At 43.4% G+C, this 19036-nt stretch overlaps 1 protein-coding gene across 1 annotated transcript in view; it reads right to left on the bottom strand.

The window, feature by feature from the left end:
* NR4A3 (nuclear receptor subfamily 4 group A member 3) overlaps positions 1-15352 on the bottom strand; it is a 34255-nt gene extending 18903 nt beyond the window's left edge. Inside the window, exons 1-5 of the mRNA XM_089532444.1 lie at positions 15262-15352; positions 10422-10556; positions 6142-7061; positions 1888-2017; positions 291-463 (exon numbers count right to left, since the gene is read on the bottom strand). Coding sequence (XP_089388570.1) covers positions 291-463; positions 1888-2017; positions 6142-7059 — 1221 coding nt within the window. The 5' untranslated portion in view covers positions 7060-7061; positions 10422-10556; positions 15262-15352. The remainder of the gene's footprint in view (positions 1-290; positions 464-1887; positions 2018-6141; positions 7062-10421; positions 10557-15261) is intronic.
* Positions 15353-19036: the final 3684 nt, after the last annotated feature.

Genomic DNA, 19036 nt, shown 5'->3' with positions numbered 1-19036 from the left:
TCTGCTAAACCTGGTAGGGTTTCATTTATGGTTCTGCAGTCTCTGTATTAATGGCACATGCATTCAAACCCTTTATATTTTTCCCGCACCAATTTCTGCCATCAAATATAACTTATGCAATAAACAGACCTTACATAAAGTGCTATTCGAGTCACTACAATCACAGCAAGAGAGCTAGACCACCCAGCAGTTTTAAACATTGGTTATATCTGACACAGCTTAATTCACAAATTAAACACATACAACTTGGTAAATAATTATATAGGAGGAAAAAAAACCACAAAACATACTCTGGAATAATCAAGCTCCCTGGGTGCAGAATCCGATAAAGCTCGCACAAGAGCATTCATCATACTGACTGGAGGAGAAGGTGGGGAGGGCTGGGAAGGTTCTTGCTGTAAAGGACTCTTTGGTTTGGAAGGCAGCCGGCCTCTTCTCCCTTTTAAACTGTCAGTACGGACAACTGATCAAGGAGAAAAAAAGAAAAAGAACACCATAGTTAGTCTACAGAGACACAACAGCCAATTCCTACAAGGCACACATGAACACCATAGGGCCAAATTTAACTAATACTATGGAAATGAGATAAGACAGCAAAGTTGCCTATAGGCCTTTCTTCGTATATAGGCATTACCTACAGTTTTCACTTCATTTCAAGGACATTGCTTTCGCTTAATCTCTTTCTTTCCCTTTCTGCTTAAATACCCAACATGTATATACTAAAAGAGTTCCATACTGCCCATGTTGCACATAATGAGGCATGCTTTTTGTACTAACTGAACATTTTTATAAATGTTCTGGATTAGCCTTGTTTAAAGTACTATATATCTAACTTCTGTATGTGAACCATTATTCTGCTGAAATCAGCCTTGCATTGCAATTTTTTTACTTAAACTATAATAGACACACACACACACACACACAAAATATAATATTAAAAAATATAACTTGTAACTTCTTCAAAATATTAACCAACTGGGAACTTAATTTTCTTCAAGTACTCAAAATTATTTCATATGACTGATTGCAGACAGAAAGTTGTAATGATAATATAATTAAAGAGTTTAATTAAGCATGTAGTTTCAAAACGATTAAATGATCAATTACATGTAAAATGAATGTGTATATAATCAAACCTTTACAAGATATGCATTTTGAGAAATTGAAGGAAGAGTGAAATAACTTCCTGTTTGAAAAAAAATTCTTTCCACTCATTCTTAGAAGGAAAGATCATATTTATAATTTCCTTAGTTGTTGCCTGCTGCAGTAAAAAGGCTAGAAGTATGACATCCTTAAAAACAACAATCTTAAGAAAACCCACCAATGTCCATAACTCAAAGCTTATTGATGGAAATTTGGAAATTCATCATTTCAAATCAGTATCCAACAACTAAGCTAAAATTTTATTAATGTATCCAATAAATTGATATAAGCTTGCATCCCTAATACTCATAGCAGTAATTATTTATTGGTGTAACAGGTTCTTGTTATTTGTAGAAGAAGAAAAAAAGAAAGAGGAAAAATTTCCATGCAATTCGATAAGCCTAAACAAACAGTGGTAGATATGATACAGTGTAATACCAATATCCCCTTTGAAATAAGAATTGCGTGAAACCTTGTTTGACAGCAAGGAGAATAGACTGAAGAGTCACTGTGGAGTGCTTTCCCTTTAGAGGTTCTATTTTCCAGCTCAGATATATTTGTCATTTGAAATAAACAGATACTAACTACATATGCTGCAAAACCACTATAATGTTATAGTGCATTTAGGAACAAGGACAGACATTGTGATTTCTAAAAAAAAATTCATTAAAATAAGAGGAGCTCCTTTTAAATGCAAGCTATTTAGTAATGTGATGCGTGGGCTAATAATACCAAACTCTTTACCTTCTTTTACCATGCCGACACTGAGACACTTTTGAAATCGGCAGTATTGACATCTGTTTCGACGGCGTTTATCCACTGGGCAGTTTTTATTAGCCAGGCAAACATATTTTGCATTTTTCTGAACTGTCCTCTAAAAAACAAAAAAACAAAAACAAAAACAGAATTGAAGAAAGAATCGGCTGAATGAGCTGGGACCTGACAAGTTGCATTTTAATTACAATGTGAAAAGCAACAGTGCAATTCATATAATTAGATAAAATTAATTTCCTAACACAGTAGCCTCCAGGAAAAACAATTTTATTAGTGTTAGCTACTGACAATGAAAATTATCGAGGATGGTTCAGAAGCTAGGCTCCGGAGACAGCTAACTCCTAAATGATAAAATCATATCTGAAATTACCAGGTCATCACGTCATACCTTTGGGGATTAGATTAGCTTCACTTTCAATTTTCCTTTGGAAACAATTTTCTACTTGGTTCATAATCCTGATTATTACTGACCTTATTAAAATAAAATCAAAATTATCTGCAGATTTATTTTTCTCACTGACCCTTATTGTTATTAGCAAACTAGTTTTAACTCGTTGTTACAACAAAGAGAAACAGATCAGTAAGAAATGCAAATACACTTGTTAAATTATAAAAGATAAAAAATAAGACAGAAAAAACATATGTTTCACTTTAACGGATTATAATGACAGGGTTAACTTTATGTCTTTACTGGAAATAAATGCATTTAAGAAGCAATTAACTATAGATGGATCAAGCTTTCTTTCTTTGTTCTTTTGTGTTTTGACAGTTAAAGATTTTTGTAATAATTTGTGTGCAATAAGTTTGAATTTTAACACATGAAATATCAGGTTTGGTAACATATTCAAAAATGCAAAATAAAAAACACTGCAAAAGAGATGTTTACAGAAACAAATATTTCTATTAATGCATTTCTTTCACTGAATGAAATGACAGAAAGGCTGTAGTTGGACATTTAAAATATATTAAGCAAAAACACAGTGGATTCACAAAAGTATACAATACAGATTACTGCAGTTGTATAAAATACTAAATGTGCCAGATTTGGGGGGGAAAGATAGAATAAATATGAGTTTGCCAAATTCAACCACCTTTTGAAAATACTTGTTGGGGGCATTTACAGAAAATGGAGTCCAAGAGTTGATTAAACCATCTGTCCTATTGAAGCATATTTATCACATGGGACATACACTCATGGAACTGTTAACTTAGCATTTCAGACAAAAAACTAAAAACTGGCAGCAGTAATTATTTTGTAAAAAGGAACAAGAGGGTTTGAAGCAGATAAAACAGATAAACATATGTAGGCAATATCATTATATTTAAAAAGTTGTGTGGCCACATTCCATAATCACATTATGTTCAATTCGTATTGAAGATGTCAAATGGGACAAAAGTAGTAAGCAGAAGAAGTTTTGACTAGCCATGCAGAGGACTGCTCTGCACAAGCCTCAATACTTAAAATCTCTAGTAAATTATTGATGACATTGGCCTGTTACAGACTGCCAAAATAAAGCTGCTTTGGGTCTCTTTGGAAGTATGCTATTTAAATGATGCATGGGTCCTAAGAGTCCAGAGATCGCACCAAAGCCACACTCCATTCCTGAGCATTGGAGTGCAGCTTTGGTGCAGCTTCTGGATTCTTAGGGTGTATGCATCATTTAAACAGCATACCTCCAAAGAGACCCGAAGCAGCTTTATTTTGGCAGTCTGTAACAGGCCATTATATCCTGCAAAATATACACTAGATTCGGGAATCTCTTGTTATTGGAGATGGCTCTCCTTTTCACACACCTCTATAGTACTCACCAAGAAAAGAAACGGTAGTAGGCAAAGTTTAGGCCTTCAACAGGATAATGTTTCTTACTTATCACTGAATATGATAAAAAGTTAAATTTTAGATTTTTTTGTTTTTATTTCTACAAACAGCAACAGGAAAGATGTCATTCCCTTCAGCTGACACTGGATCTAGATTCTGGAACTCAAACTGTGGAAAGTTCTATTGTCCAAACCCCAATGAAATGAATCTGAATACAGAGAAGGGAGCTGCTGGAATACATAAATGCAGTACCTAGCTTCTGCTTGTTTCAGTTTGACATGCACAGAAAAACTTCTTATTGAATCATGTCCTTTATCTTTCTTAAGAAAAGACTAGATATATTGATGTCTCAGTTTCTATAGCAGTTTATTACACAGATGGATGACACTATCAAGTTTGTTTCCTCCCAGATTCTAATTTTTCCAGTTTGTTCTGTCCTGTTTCCAATCTGTTTCCAATTTTTTCTAGTGTTTTTTTTTAAAAAGACATGACCTTTCCCAGTGAGTTTGTCTAATTTAGTATTTCTGTTTTGCCTACTATATGCACTTTTGAAAGCAATTTCATGGGTATCATACATTTTTACATGGTATGTTCACTATTGTTCACATTTTTCTATGCAAGATACCCATAATACACACATTTTTGTAGGTATATAGGTTTGGGAACAGTAAATTAGGGAAGTTTGTGTTAAAATGCAAGTTGAATTATTTTTCCTCTGTGCCTAGTTTAATAAAAAGCCACCTTTTCACTAATATTCAAATTTCAAAACAACAACAATCAAATACTTACAAACACGTGATATAAGAACTATTGAAACAATGTGTAAATTTCTCACTATATATACAGTGCATCTCAAGTGATTAGGGTATTTCACTTATATTATCTCAGCAGTCACCGCAACAGTTTTATTAAGACAGCTGTATTTTTATCCATGTATGCACAAGTCTGAGTGGTTTCCTTAAAGCATCTTTATTTTACATATGTTAAGAACAAAATATAGTCGGCCCTTCTTATCCACAGATTTTTTATACACGGATTCAAGCATCCACGGTTTGAAAATGTTCCAAAAAAGTATAAATTTCATTTTATATAAGGGGCACCATTTGCTATGTCATTATATTTAATGAGACTTGAGCATCCATGGATTTTGTTATCCTCGGGGGATCTTGGAACCAAACCCCAGCGTATAACAAGGATCCACTGTAATTACAGTGCATGGATATTAAATGTGCACGCTTGCTTCCCTGTGTTAAAAGCATTTAGCACTTTATCAATAGAGTATCCATGCTGTGATGACAGGTGAGAACCCCATCTAATGTCTAAGTTCCCTGGAATAAGGTCAGGATACAAATGTTTAAAAGCAAATAAATAAATAGAACAGGAGGATAACGAAGGCAGCATATACATTTCACAAATAAAAAGGTGAAAGAACAAATCTTTCTCCAGTTTTTGACTGGAATTGGGATTAGAATGTCTCTCACATTCATTTCTTGTCATTCTTGCCTCTCCTTTCTACTTGTCAGAATTTAGATCAGGGGTGGGAGCTGTGTAGCCTTCCAGATTATTGGACTGTAGCTCCCAGCAAACTTACCTAGCAAAGCCAATGCAGAGGAATGCTAATGTTTGCAGTTTAAGGGTTTGTGTGAGTAGCACAACTTTCACACCTGATTTAGACTGTAAACTTCTTGGGATAAGGATCTGTTGTTTTTTTCTTGGGAGTATGTGCCTTCAAGCCACCAGCTGACTTCAGGTGATCCCTTGAATTTCATGGGATTTTCTTAGGCAAGGAATACTCAGAGGCAGCTTTGCCAGTTCCTTCCTCTGAAAAATAGCCTACCGCAGCTGGCAGTATTCCTTCCACATACTAACCAGACCTGACCCTGCTTAGTTTCCAAACAGGATCTTAAAGGATCATAATTCTGAACAGTGCTATATATTAGCAATTATCTGGAAAAAATGTATGAACAACTTCTGTGAGGATGAGAATCAAGTTGACCACCACATGAGAATCCATAACAAGCATTCAAGTTAACCAAGCACTTCAAAGAAAGTTGGTTTAATGTCAAACCATGTTGTCAGTAGAGGTGTGCAACACACTACAAATATTGGGGCCAACCACACTGTGACTCTGACACAGTTTAGTTTAGTTATAACTAAAGCCCACTGAAAGCAATGGATGTGCTCCATTGGTTTCACTGAGTCCTTCATTTAGCTTCTGTACACATGTACTTAGGAGACTTATTAAATGGAGAACCACTATTTACTTAATTGTCAAAAAGCCCCACTTTTGAGTAAATCTGTAAAGGGTTGTGCCATTAGCCATGTTCAGCTAGACTACAATATAGAAAGACAGAGGGGAACAAATGTGATTGTGTGGGGATGAGTGAGTTTGCAGCAGTTCTTACCTTGAAGAAGCCCTTACAGCCTTCACATGTTCGCACCCCGTAGTGCTGGCAGGCAGCATTATCCCCACACACTGCACATGTGCCCTCTCCCGATGAAGAACTTCGGCTGTGTGGAGAAGGGAGGCCACTGCTGCTACTGCTACTCTCACCCAAAAGACTGGATGTTGCTGCATTGAGGCCCAGTGGTGAGAAGGCTAAGGTGGCTGCTCTCTTGGACATTGGAAGCCCATATGGATGGTTTTCCATAGCAACTTGGCTAGCAGTGGCCCTTTCTGATCCAATAGGTAGACTCAAGGCAGTGGTGTCATAGCACATGTGGGCAGTGGCAGTGGGTGTGTGGGGTGGCGAATGCTTGAAATGGAAGAGTGGAAAGCGGCTAGTCACAGTTTTCATCGGGGCAGTGTCCATCAGATGGCTGGGCGCCATACAGGTCTGTGGTGGTGGAAGAGAGTGCGGGGGTGGTGGTTCATCCCAGGGGGCCTGGTGGGGAGGAAAACCAGGGGTGGTGGGTGTGGAAGGTGGCGACTGCTTGAAGTACATGGGGGTGTTTGCCATGCCTTCTTCCGTGGAAGGAGGCAGTGAAGAGTGATAACTGTGCATCCGATTGTCTTCCATTTTAATGAGGGGCCTCTGACTTGCAGAAGAGGATGGTGAAGAACAAGACGAGGCAGACTGCATTTGGTATAGGCACGAGGGCTTGAGCTCATAGCTCCCAGCATAGCCCTCCATAAAAGTACTGAAGCTGGGTAGAGAGGTGGTAGCGGTGGCACTGATCTCAGCACTGCTCAGTTCCATTGTCAGCTTGGTGTAGTCAGGGTTCATGATCTCAGGATTGTACTCAGAGCCATAGGCAAAGCTCTGAGATGCATACGTTGAGCCAGGTGGCGAGGGGTTGTACTGGGCTTGCACACAGGGCATATCTGTAAGGGCAAAAGGAAGGGCCAATTAGCAGTAGTACACCCCGTGCATCAACACGTTGTCCTTATATCCTTCTCTTAAAGTTCACAAAAGCAGATGAAACGTAATTTCTATCCTCTATCTAGGGGATGCTTCAAAATGTGACACACGACTTACTTGGGGAAATATTTCTCTACAGCAAAGAGCATCCTAATACACATGCATCTATTGCTGCCTATAGATCTGGGAAACAGTTCTGATGGCACTGAAGGGCTCTCTATGTAAAGGAGGACAACTTACATTTGCGGCAGACTCGGGGTAGAATTGCTAACCTATCAAAGTGCAAGCATGCCTGCTTTCAGTGACACAGGATAAAGTGTTAGTTAAGAGTTTCACAATGATATAACAAGTAGAATTCAACCTTCTCCCTGATGCTATCCTCGCTGTGCTGTTTCATATAGAGAAAAGGCTCTGAAACGTAAACAAGGAAACCAAAGAATACGGTTTATTGATTCTGAATATGTGCAATTAAGTCACAACATTTTGATTAGGAGGTGAGGGAAATCATATTCCCTCACACATTACCAAAGGCCCCATACAGACAAGCCAAAATAAAGCTGCTTCAGGTCACTAAGAGTCCTAAAAATCCAGAAGCTGCACCAAAGCCATGATCCAGTCCTAAGAACTGGAGCGCAGCTTTGGCACAGCTTCCGGACTCTTAGGACGCATGCATCATTTAAACAGCATACCTCCAAAGTGAGCCGAAGCAGTTTTATTTTGGCCTGTCTGAAAGGGGTCAAAAAGAAGAAGAGAAAGAAGGATTGGGGAGGAGGTAAAGAAAGAAAGAAAGAAAGAAAGAAAGAAAGAAAGGGAAGAAATGACATTGGTTAGCTATAAGTTATCTCAAAGGCAAAACAGAAATACCTGGTCTAGAGATAAATGCTTTGTACAAATGCTTCCTTTACCCCCTCCCCAAACCTTATTTCTCTTCTTCTTTTTGACTCCTTTCAGACAGGCCAAAATAAAACTGCTTCAGGTCACTTTGGAGGTATGCTGTTTAAATGATGCATGCATCCTAAGAGTCCGGAAGCTGCACCAAAGCTGCACTCCAGTGCTTAGGAATGGAGTGTGGCTTTGGTGCGACCTCCGGACTCTTAGGACCCATGCATCATTTAAACAGCATACCTCCAAAGAGACCCAAAGCAGCTTTATTTTGGCAGTCTATAACAGGCCATGTTTCTGAACTTGTATTTCAGAGCTTGTTCTCATTAGTATAAACCAGATCATAACCACAAAAGCTAATCTTGTTAACTGTGGCAACAAGAATGAATTCATAGAACTGCAGATGCCAATACCAGAACATGACTAAAATAAAATATAATAAATGTACCATTTGACTTTATCTTTTTGTCCATTCTAATGGAAGTGAAATTTCTGTGTAAAGGCTGAAAACCTGCCTGGAAAAAAATCTAAACACAACCACTACATTTTAGTTTCATCTTCTCAGAAACAGATACTGTACTCTTGAAAAAGGAAAAGAGGAAGAACATGTACTGTATTTTTAACATATGTCAGGGCATTTTATACAAACCTGGTTTCCTGTTCTCTTGCATTCGTTTTGAATAAATGACACATTCCTAGAAAAGCCTCTCCCACTTTAACACCAACTCATCAACTTTAGTGTGTAAAAAGCAAATTATTTTCATTTCTACTTTTTAATTCAAAGCCATAAATAAATCTATAAAACAACTCATTGTCCCAGATGTAACATTTTAATGTTGTGTTATATTGCCAAACAGGTTTTGCGGTAAGAGATTTTAAACTACTGGGCTTGATTTCAGCAAGCAGAGTTGGCCCTCCTTATCCATGGGTTTTCCCTCCACGGATTCAAGCATCCATGGCTTGAATACACACACACACACACACACACACACACACACACATTCCAAATAGCAAGCCTTGATTTCCCATTTTATCTCAGGGACACCATTTTGCTCTGCCATTGTATTTTGTGGGACTTGAGCATCCATGGATTTTGCTGATACCAAGGGCCCACTGTATGTGTTCACATGTTTAAAGTGATAAAAAAAAGTTTGAGGTTTGTATTCATCTGTTCATTCATTCATTCATTCATTCATTCCAAAATGTATTTCTCTCATCTCTAAGAGCCCATACAGACAGGCCAAAATAAAGCTGTTTCGGGTCACTTTGGAAGTATGCTGTTTAAAGGATGCATGCATCCTAAGAGGCTGGAAGCTGCGCCCAAAGCCATGCTCCGGTCCTAAGGACTGGAGTGCAGCATTGGTACAGCTTCTGGCCTCTTAAGATGCGTGTGTCATTTAAACAACATACCTCCAAAGTGACCTGAAGCAGCTTTATTTTGGCCTGTCTGTACAGGCCCTTAGTTCAAAGATTATATTTATGAGGCCTGTGAATCCTACTGGAATGGAGACAGATGGATTGTCAGAGAGAGGTCCCTCTTGAGATGCAAATGGGCCTTAAACTTCCTGGACCTTGAAAATCTCCCTATTGTGGCATGCCTGCACAAAAGATATCCTCCCCAGTATGCCATCTTTAGTAAGAACTGAAACAACATGCAAGCATCTGACTAACATCTCCAACTGTTTTTAAATCCTGTTTGGTTTGTAACATCTTGCCTGATGAAGAAGCCCATAGAGCTGTGAAAGCTTGCAACAAATACAGTGTGCATTTCGGTTGGCCAAGAAAAGTATTATCACAGATGGATTTTTGTTTGTTTGCATTTGTTAAATGGCCAATACAGCTACCCCTGCATGGTTTCTATATTTATGAGCATAACAGAAAGTCCTGAGAAAGAAGTCTTGTGGCCTGCTTCACACTACCTTTTAAACCGGATTGCAAATTGGATTGAACTGGTTCAAATGACCCGTTTGAATAGATTTGCTGAAGTGATTTGGAGAGGGGGGGGGGCTAGATCCATTTAATCTGCGACTTTTTGACAGTGATGTTTTCTGTGTCTTTTTGGATAATCCAATTCTGTGCAAGTGTGAACCAGATGTGGATCGGAATCCGTTTAAATTTGCCCTTCGGACAGCTGGAGCTGGTCCCTTTTGAACTGATTCACTCATGAATGTGAACCACAATGGGGCTGCATCCACACTGGAGGCATAACCCGGTTTGGCACCGCTTTAACTCTTTCTGCTCAAGGCTACGACATTCTGGGAGTTGGAGTATGCTGTGGGGTCCACAACAAACTCTAACTCCCAGACATCCATAGCCTTGAGCCAGGCAAAGAGTTAAAGCGGGGCCAAACCGGGTTATGTCTCCAGTGTGGATGCAGCCAAAGTATTCCCTCCACCTCGAAGCCTGGAGGCGAGGGAGGGCTTCGGTGCCGGGCTTTGTACCTGGAGGGTGGCTTGCTCGCTGAATGGTGGAGGCAGAGGCGGAGGGGGCTGGAGCCGGGGCCGGCGGGGAGCCCTCCTGGGCGGCTGCAGCTGCGGAGCAGGGGCTGGCGGCAGGGGGCTTCTCCAAGCTGGGCTCTGTGGCAGAGAGAGAGAGAGAGAGAGAGAGAGAGAGAGAGAGAGAGAGGTTGGAGGAGGAGGCGAGGCTGCAGGAACGCGGCTCCCCAAGATCCCGGCTTTCCCAGTCCCCAAATGTCTGGCCCTGGCCCGATCCCCGAGGGTCCCGGGGGATGATGCCTGGACCCCTCAAGAGATCCTGCCAAGCCCCCTCCGCCGCCTTTCCTGGGCTTCAACTCATAGAACTGATTGGATGGCCCTTGGGGTCTCTTCCAACTCTAGGGTTCTAGCCTAGAATCCTGAGATAGAACCCTAGAGTTGGAGGAGACCCCAATGGCCATCCAGTCCAACCCCCTTCTGCCATGCAGGACCTCTCAATCCAAGCATCCCCGACAAACGGCCAGACAGCCTCTGCCTAAAGACCTCCAAGGAAAAGGAGACGCCCCAAGATCCCGATTAGCTTTCTAATTTATTCAGGACATTTCGCATTTTGACCCTGTCCTCTGGGGTATTAGTTACGCCTCCTAATTTGGTGTCATATTTGATAAGTATGCCCCCAATTCTGTCATCCAAGTCATTGATAAAGATGTTGGATAGCACTGAGCCCAGGATAGAACTGTGTGGTCACTTCTCTCCAAGATGAAGATGAAGATGAAGATGCAGCATTACGTCGGAAGGCAAGATATTTCAGAGCCCTCCCCTCCCTTCCAGGCGCACAACCTGGTCTCTGGGCACCTAAGATGTACAATCCTAACCCTTCCGTGGGAGAAAAGACACTCCCAAACCACCATTTGCTGGAGCTCCCCAGTGTCCCCCAGCAACTCTCTTGCCTGGCCATCACTTCAACAATAGCCAAAGGCTGCATCCACACTGGAGAAACAACCCAGTTCGGCACCGCTTTAAGTGTCTTGGCTCAAGGCTATGGAATTCTGGGAGTTGGAGTTTGTTGTGGGCCCAGAGCACACAACAAAGTCGCCCCTGGATCTGTGAGCGCATCAAAAACTTTAGGCAGAGGCTGGTGCTTTGTATAGCTTAACGATCCCGCCTCTTCCCAGTCTCCAACAAGTCACCTGCCGCACCGCAGAAATAACCCAGTTTGACACCGCTTTGACTGCCGCGGCTCAACGCGACGCAGTTGTGGGACCTGTGGCACCAGGGAGAGAAGGCTAAAAGTCCCACGAAAGCACACTTCCCAGAATTCCACAGTACAGAATCCTGACAGTTCAAGCAGTGTCAAGAACAGGATTAATTCTGCAGCCTCCGTTTGAAATCGAGAGAACCAACTGGCAATGTTTGCGGAGGGGCTCTATATTGGTGGGTGGTGGGCAAGTTGTTCTGCCTCCTTGGCAAGTAACTCCAGGGGAGGGCATATTCCTTTTTTCTACCTCTTCTCACCGAAACATCCTCAAATGCTAACCTACAAGCCCAATGTGTGCTTAGGAGAGGCCTCTGTGTGTTCAGCAGCGTTTATAAACTGGCATTAAACAAACTGCAGGAATCTTTTAGTATTCAAGGATGGGCTGAACTACGATCCCACTCTTAACCTTCATTATTCCTTGATCACAGATAGTCCAATATTGCCAGACCATTTCAGGAGTGTTTAGCCCCTCACTTCACTTGGGGGCATACGCATCAAATTTGCAGATGACACCAAATTAGGAGAAGTAGCTAATGCCCCAGAGGACAGGATCAAAATTCAAAATGACCTGAATAGACTACAAAGCTGGGCCAAAGCTAACAAAATGAAATTCAACACAGAGAAATGGAAGGTACTGCACTTAGGGCAGAAAAATAAAATGCACAGATATAGGATGGGGGACACCTGGCTGAATGAAACTACATGTGAAAGGGATCTGGGAGTCCAAGTAGACCACAAATTGAACATGAGTCAACAGTGCGATGTGGCAGCTAAAAAGGCCAATGCGATTTTAGGCTGCATCAATAGAAGCATAGTGTCTAGATCAAGAGAAGTAATAGTGCCACTCTATTCTGCTCTGGTCAGGCCCCACCTAGAATATTGTGTCCAGTTCTGGGCACCACAATTTTAAAAGGATGTTGAGAAACTGGAGCGTGTCCAAAGGAGTGCAACTAAAATGGTGAAGGGTCTGGAAACCATGCCCTATGAGGAATGACTTAGGGAGCTGGGAATGTTTAGCCTGGAAAAGAATCATAGACTCATAGAATCATAGAGCTGGACCACAAGGGCCATCCAGTCCAACCCCCAGCCATGCAGGAACTCTTGACAGATGGCCATCCAGCTTCTGTTTAAAGACCTCTAAGGAAGGAGACTCCACTACACTCTGAGGAAGGAGTGTGTTCAACTGTCGAACAGCTCTTGCTCTCAGGAAGTTCTTCCTAATGTTGAGAAAGGAGCAAGCTTGTTAAAAGTCCGTTAAGAGGTGATATGATAGCCCTGTTTAAATATTTGAAGGGATGTCATATTGAGGAGGGAGCAAGCTTGTTTTCTGCTGCTCCAGAGATCAGGACCCGGAACAATGGATGCAAGCTACAGGAAAAGAGATTCCACCTCAACATTAGGAAGAACTTCCTGACAGTAAGGGCTGTTCGACAGTGGAACAAACTCCCTCGGAGTGAAGTGGATTCTCCTTCCTTTAAACAGAGGCTGGATGGCCATCTGCCGGGGATGCTTTGATTGAGAGTTCCTGCATGGCAGAATGGGGTTGGACTGGATGGCCCTTGAGGTATCAACGGTCTGGCAGTACAGGACCACCAAGACTCAGTGATCAAGCACTCAGGGGAGCTCAAGAGAGAGGGATGCTCGCCGTCTGTCTGTTTTGATGTAAACTTCTTGGGGAGTGAGGGCTGTAAAAAAGGTCCAAAGCCTGGCTGACACCTCAAGGGGAGCTTTCTGCTTCCAGAAAAGTGGGGGTTGCTGTATTTCGGCATCGCAACGAGGGGAGTGTGGGGGGCGAAGATCATGGTCGGACTTTCGTGGTCCTCTTACTCCTCCCACACACCTGCTTCAGCCCGACCCTCTCTCGCCCCCCCCCACCCCATAGAGCCCCCCACAGATCTGATTCCTCCTCCGATCCTTTGCCCCTTATTCCCTCCCTCCTTCGGGGCCTCTGGTCAAGAGGGCCATCGCCACAATCGAGGGTTGGAAGAGAGTGGCAGCGAGGTCGGCATGGCAAGGTATTGTTGCCCAGCAGAAAGCCTCAGGAGGGACTATTAGCCTCCGTGGTAGTTTTGCAAAGATCCAAGGAAGAGGAGACAGCCGTCCTTATTATTCTGGGGGATCCCCCGAAGGGAAGCCCCGCATCCAGGGAGACTCTTCCCCTTGGAAAGTTTCAATGCTGCGGAGTCGTTATGTCCTATGGAGTCCTATGGAGGAGAGGCTCCGGAGCTGGACTTTCTCAGGGAAGCGATCAGAAGAAAGCCGGGTTCCTCTGATTCCTTCCCTGCCTCTGAAGATGACCTTCTCTCCTCCTCCTCCTCCTCCTCCTCCTCCTCCTCCTCCTCCTCCTCCTCCTCCTCCTCCTCCTCTTCTCCCCTGCCACCCAAATTGCCTAATGGCTGAGAATCGGGGATAGGGGCGATTAGGTGGGAGATATCCCGGATGAATGACAGCTCCTGCTTTTAGCCCGGACCGAGGCAAAGGCACTCTGCTCCTGCCCAGAGGCACTTTGGAAACGGCTGGGAGAAAGGCTGTTTCGGAAGGGGCTGCGATGGGGAAAGACCGTCGTCTTCCGAAGCACATGGCCACTCTCGGCTCGGACTACCGCATCCTCTCTTCCAAGGCTGGATCCTCCGGGCAGCAGGCTTCGTGGCTGAGCTCTGCTGCCTGGATCCACGGAGGAGGGAGCTCTGCGCCCCGAGAGTCCCCCTCCATCCTTCTGGCGGGACACGCCGAAAGAAGGGACAGCGCTTCCCCATAGAGAATCCCTGGAGGATAGGGAGACATGAGATGTGTTTCCCTATGGGCAAGTAATCCCCACTCATTTCCTATGGGCAAGTCTCCTCCAGTGTATCCCTATGGGCAAGAAGGGTTTCTCTATGGGCAAGTCTCCTCCAGTGTATCCCTATGGGCAAGAAGGGTTTCTCTATGGCCAAGTCTCCTCCAGTGTATCCCTATGGGCAAGAAGGGTTTCTCTATGGCCAAGTCTCCTCCAGTGCTTCCCCATCGGCAACTGTTCTCCAATGAATCCTTATGGGCAAGTGTTCTGCAATGTTTCCCTATGGGCAAATATCTCGCAGTCTTTCCCGATAGGCAACTGTTCCCCAATGATTCTCTATGGGCAAATATCCTCCAATGTATCCCTATGGGTACGTATCCTCCAATGTCTCTCTATGGATAAGTATCCTCCAATGTTTTGGACAAGCATTCTGGAATGTATCCCTATGGAGAAGTATCCCCAATGCTTCCCTTTGGGCAACTATCCCCCAATGATCCGCGATGGGCAAGTGCTGTCCTTTGCCTTAGGGCACCCCTCCTGGGGCCTGACCTCAGCGGAAGAAGGCTCTCCCTCCAGGAGACCTTTCAAAACTTTGGAGCTTCGGAGAGCCTCGCCTCCTTGACCGAACATCGGAGTACAAGTCTGCATCCGCCCTGGAGGAATAGCCCACTTTGACGCCGCTTGGAGTATATTGCGGGCCCCACAACATACTCCAGTTCCCAGAATTCCATAGCCTTCAGCCAAGGCAGTAAAAGCGGTATCGAAGTGGGTTATTCCTCCCCTCCGTCCCCGTCTTTCTCCAAGGTACTTACTGGTCTGCTGTGTGGGTTCCGTCTTTACATCGAGTTTTGTCCCACGCCTCCTTCCCCTCCAAAGGGCAGCAGCAGTCGGGCGAGGAGGGAAGCCCGGGGCTCCGGGGACGCTTCACTCCGGAGGGATGCGCTCTGGTCCTGAGGCATTGGAAGAAGAGGAGGAGGAGGAGGAGGAGGAGCGTGTCTTGGCGGATGCGATCGCGGTCCCCGTGTGCCGTGAGCGGTGGGTCCTGTTCCCTCTCTCTCTGTCTGTGTGTTTCTGTGCCTCTGTCTCTCTCCGAGACGCACGTCATTTATGCCAGAGGAGCCCCGGCGGCCTCTTCATAGAGCGGCTGGAATGCGAGACGTCAATGGTGACGCCATGGGAGCCTGACGCGGCTGACCCCCGCCCCCTGCCCGCCCCTCCGGAGCCCAGGATGGGAGGCAGGGAGGGAGGCAGGGAGGAGGGAGGCAGGGAGGAGGTGTGACAGTCACACCCGGAGGAAAGGAGCCCCGGCCAAACAGCCCTCCTGCAGCAGCAGCAGCATCAGCAGCAGCATCAGCAGCATCAGGGCTGACTGAAGAGGAGGAGGGGAAGCCCAAAGAGGTCGCGCTGGGGACATAGTGAGGAGGAGATTCCGAAGCTGTGGCTAAGGACGCCGGCGTTGCAAGAGCTCCGTCCCGGGATCAGAAGCAGCCCTTCTGGCCCAGGAAACTCTGCAGGCACCATGAGCCTGACTTTTCCTGCACATTGACTCGGAAGACGAGGGCGTCCCAGCTCCAGACAATGAAGCCCTGGGCTTTGAATGGCTTCCAAAATCATAATCATAATAATAATAATAAATATATGTAATAAATAAATGCCCTCCTCTGTCGGGAATGCTTTGCCGGAGAGTTCCTGCATGGCAAGGGCTTGGACTGGATGGCTCTTGGGGTCTCTTCCAACTCTACCATTCTATGAGAGCAAGGGTTTCATCTCAGCGTAGCCGACGTTGGGACCGCTGTGGATGTGGATGGAAGGCCATGAAGCTGCTTCTCTTTCTCTCTCTGGAAGCTAAGAAGCATCTGAGGAAGCCATTAGTCCAGGAAAGCTCCTGCTCCCGTTCAGTGAGTCTCAAAGGGGCCACAAGAACTCTCTGTTATTATTATTATTACATCCAACTACATCTGAGGAAGTAGAATGAAGTCCAGGAAAGCTCTTGCTGCCAACTGCTCTCTTTCAGTGATTCCCAAACAGGCTACAACCTCTCTCTACATTACTACTTTTCGCATCATCATTAGCATCATCCTTATATCCAAATGCATCTGAGGAAGTAGACTGAAGCCCAGTAAAGCTTCTCCCTTCCGGGGAGTCTCAAGGGGGCCACAAGATCTCTCTACAAATGACCTGGAAGGCAAGGTACGCTCCGCTCCAGTGACTCTTGGCCTGGGATTGGGAAGCTCCTCGGAAGGGAGCCAGGGAGAGCCTCGCCGTCCAAGGGAGGGACTCTCGGGAGGGACTTGGTTCGCCTCGTCCATAGAGGATCATGGTGTCAGAGAGGGTCGGGCTGGGAGGACTCTGGGTTCGAATCCTGGCTCGGACATCTGGGGAAGGCCCCTTCTGAGGAAACTTTTGCCAAGGCTGCATCCACTGGAGAAATAACCCGGTTTGGTACCGCTTTAACGCTTTGTCTGGCTCAAGGCCAGGGGATTCTGGGAGTTGGAGTATGTTGTGGGGCTCCAACTCCCAGAATCCCCTGGCCTTGAGCCAGATAAGAGTTAAACCGGAGCTATGGAGGCCATCCGCCTCCTCAGCCTCCCTTCCCCTCACTCCCTGCCCGGTTTGTGCCGCGCTATCGCCTCTCTCTGAGGGAGCCCCTCTCAGGACCAATGGGGAGCGGCCACGTCACTCTGGAACGCCGTCCCCCCGTGACGTCTTCGGCCAATCAGGGAGCGAGACCACGAGGTTCCATTTCAGGCAGGGCGGGGCGAAGAGCTTGACGCAAAGGGAGCGCGTGACTGACGCAAGCGGCGCGGCTAAATTTAGACCTCTGGGCGGGTGACGGCGGCGGCGGCTGTGGCTGCAGCGCGCGCGAGAGGCGAGGGGGCGTGGCCTGGGAAGCGGCCTCGGCGGCGGTTCTACTGTGCCCTTGTGACTGAGCGCAAGGCGCAGGGGGCGCTCTCTCGCGTAAAGGAGAGAGGAGCTATTTCTGGGCCGGACGAGCCCAAGATAGCGCCAGCAGCGAGAGGTATTTATAGCTGCGGAAGGAGAAAAGAGGGAGCCTGGGCGGGGATTCCCCGGCAGGCAGGCAGGCAGGGGCTGCCCGAGGCCGCCCTTGACGCAATGGAAGCAGAGAGGGCAGAAGGGGGAGACCCAGGGAATCTGGGAGACGCCCCTGGCCCTGAAGGGCCGCTTCCCTCCCTCTCTCAGGCCCTTTCCTAGAACGCTCCCAGGGATCCGGGCCTCCGTCCTGAAGAGCGGCTGGACCTTCCTCCGCAGGGGCTCCATCAGTGGCATCCCTAGGGATGGCGTCACCCGCTGCGGTAACTCATGGCGTCCATTGACCTCCTCATCCTTAGTCATGCTTCCCTATCATCATCATCATCATCATCATCATCATTTTATTATATCATTATCATTATCATTATTTTATTTATTCATTATTTTTATTTACTTACGGTATTTTTATTATATTTATTTATTTATTTATTTATGGTATTTTATTATACTTATTTATTTATTTATGGTATTTTTATTATTATTATTTATTTATTTATGGTAGTTTTATTATATTTATTTATTTATTTATTTATTTATGGTATTTTTATTTATTTATTTATGGTAGTTTTATTATATTTATTTATTTATTTATGGTATTTTTATTTATTTATTTATGGTAGTTTTATTATATTTATTTATTTATTTATGGTAGTTTTATTTATGGTATTTTATTATATTTATTTATTTATTTATGGTATTTTTAATTTATTTATTTATTTATTTATGGTAGTTTTATTATATTTATTTATTTATTTATGGTATTTTATTATTTTTATTTATTTATTTATGGTATTTTTATTATATTTATTTATTTATTTATGGTATTTTTATTATTTTTATTTATTTATTTATGGTAGTTTTATTTATTTATGGTATTTTATTTATTTATTTATTTATTTATTTATTTATGGTATTTTTATTATATTTATTTATTTATTTATGGTATTTTTATTATTTTTATTTATTTATTTATGGTATTTTTATTATTTTTATTTATTTATTTATGGTATTTTATTATATTTATTTATTTATTTATGGTATTTTATTTATTTATTTATTTATTTATGGTATTTTATTATATTTATTTATTTATTTATTTATGGTCGTTTTATTATATTTATTTATTTATTTATTTATGGTATTTTATTATATTTATTTATTTATTTATGGTCGTTTTATTATATTTATTTATTTATTTATGGTCGTTTTATTATATTTATTTATTTATGGTAGTTTTATTATATTTATTTATTTATTTATTTATTTATTTATTTATGGTAGTTTTATTATATTTATTTATTTATTTATGGTAGTTTTATTATATTTATTTATTTATTTATGGTATTATTTATTTATTTATTTATTTAAGTATTTATATCCCCCCCTTCAGCCCTAAAGGCTCTCAGGGCGGCTTACAGTTATTATTTTAATTAGTGGGTTCCCTGCCCTCAGGCTTACAATCTAAAAGACACAACACAAAAGGAGAAGGGAATGATGGAGGGAAAGGGGATGAGGTCCAGTGGTCCTTCTCTTCTT

Source organism: Sceloporus occidentalis, unplaced genomic scaffold (genome assembly GCF_023333645.1).
Source record: "Sceloporus occidentalis isolate IW3139 unplaced genomic scaffold, rSceOcc1.0.p SCAF_7, whole genome shotgun sequence".
Classification (NCBI taxonomy): domain Eukaryota; kingdom Metazoa; phylum Chordata; class Lepidosauria; order Squamata; family Phrynosomatidae; genus Sceloporus; species Sceloporus occidentalis.
The sequence above is the reverse complement of the archived record's forward strand: the minus strand, read 5'-3'. Positions and strand labels throughout refer to the sequence as shown.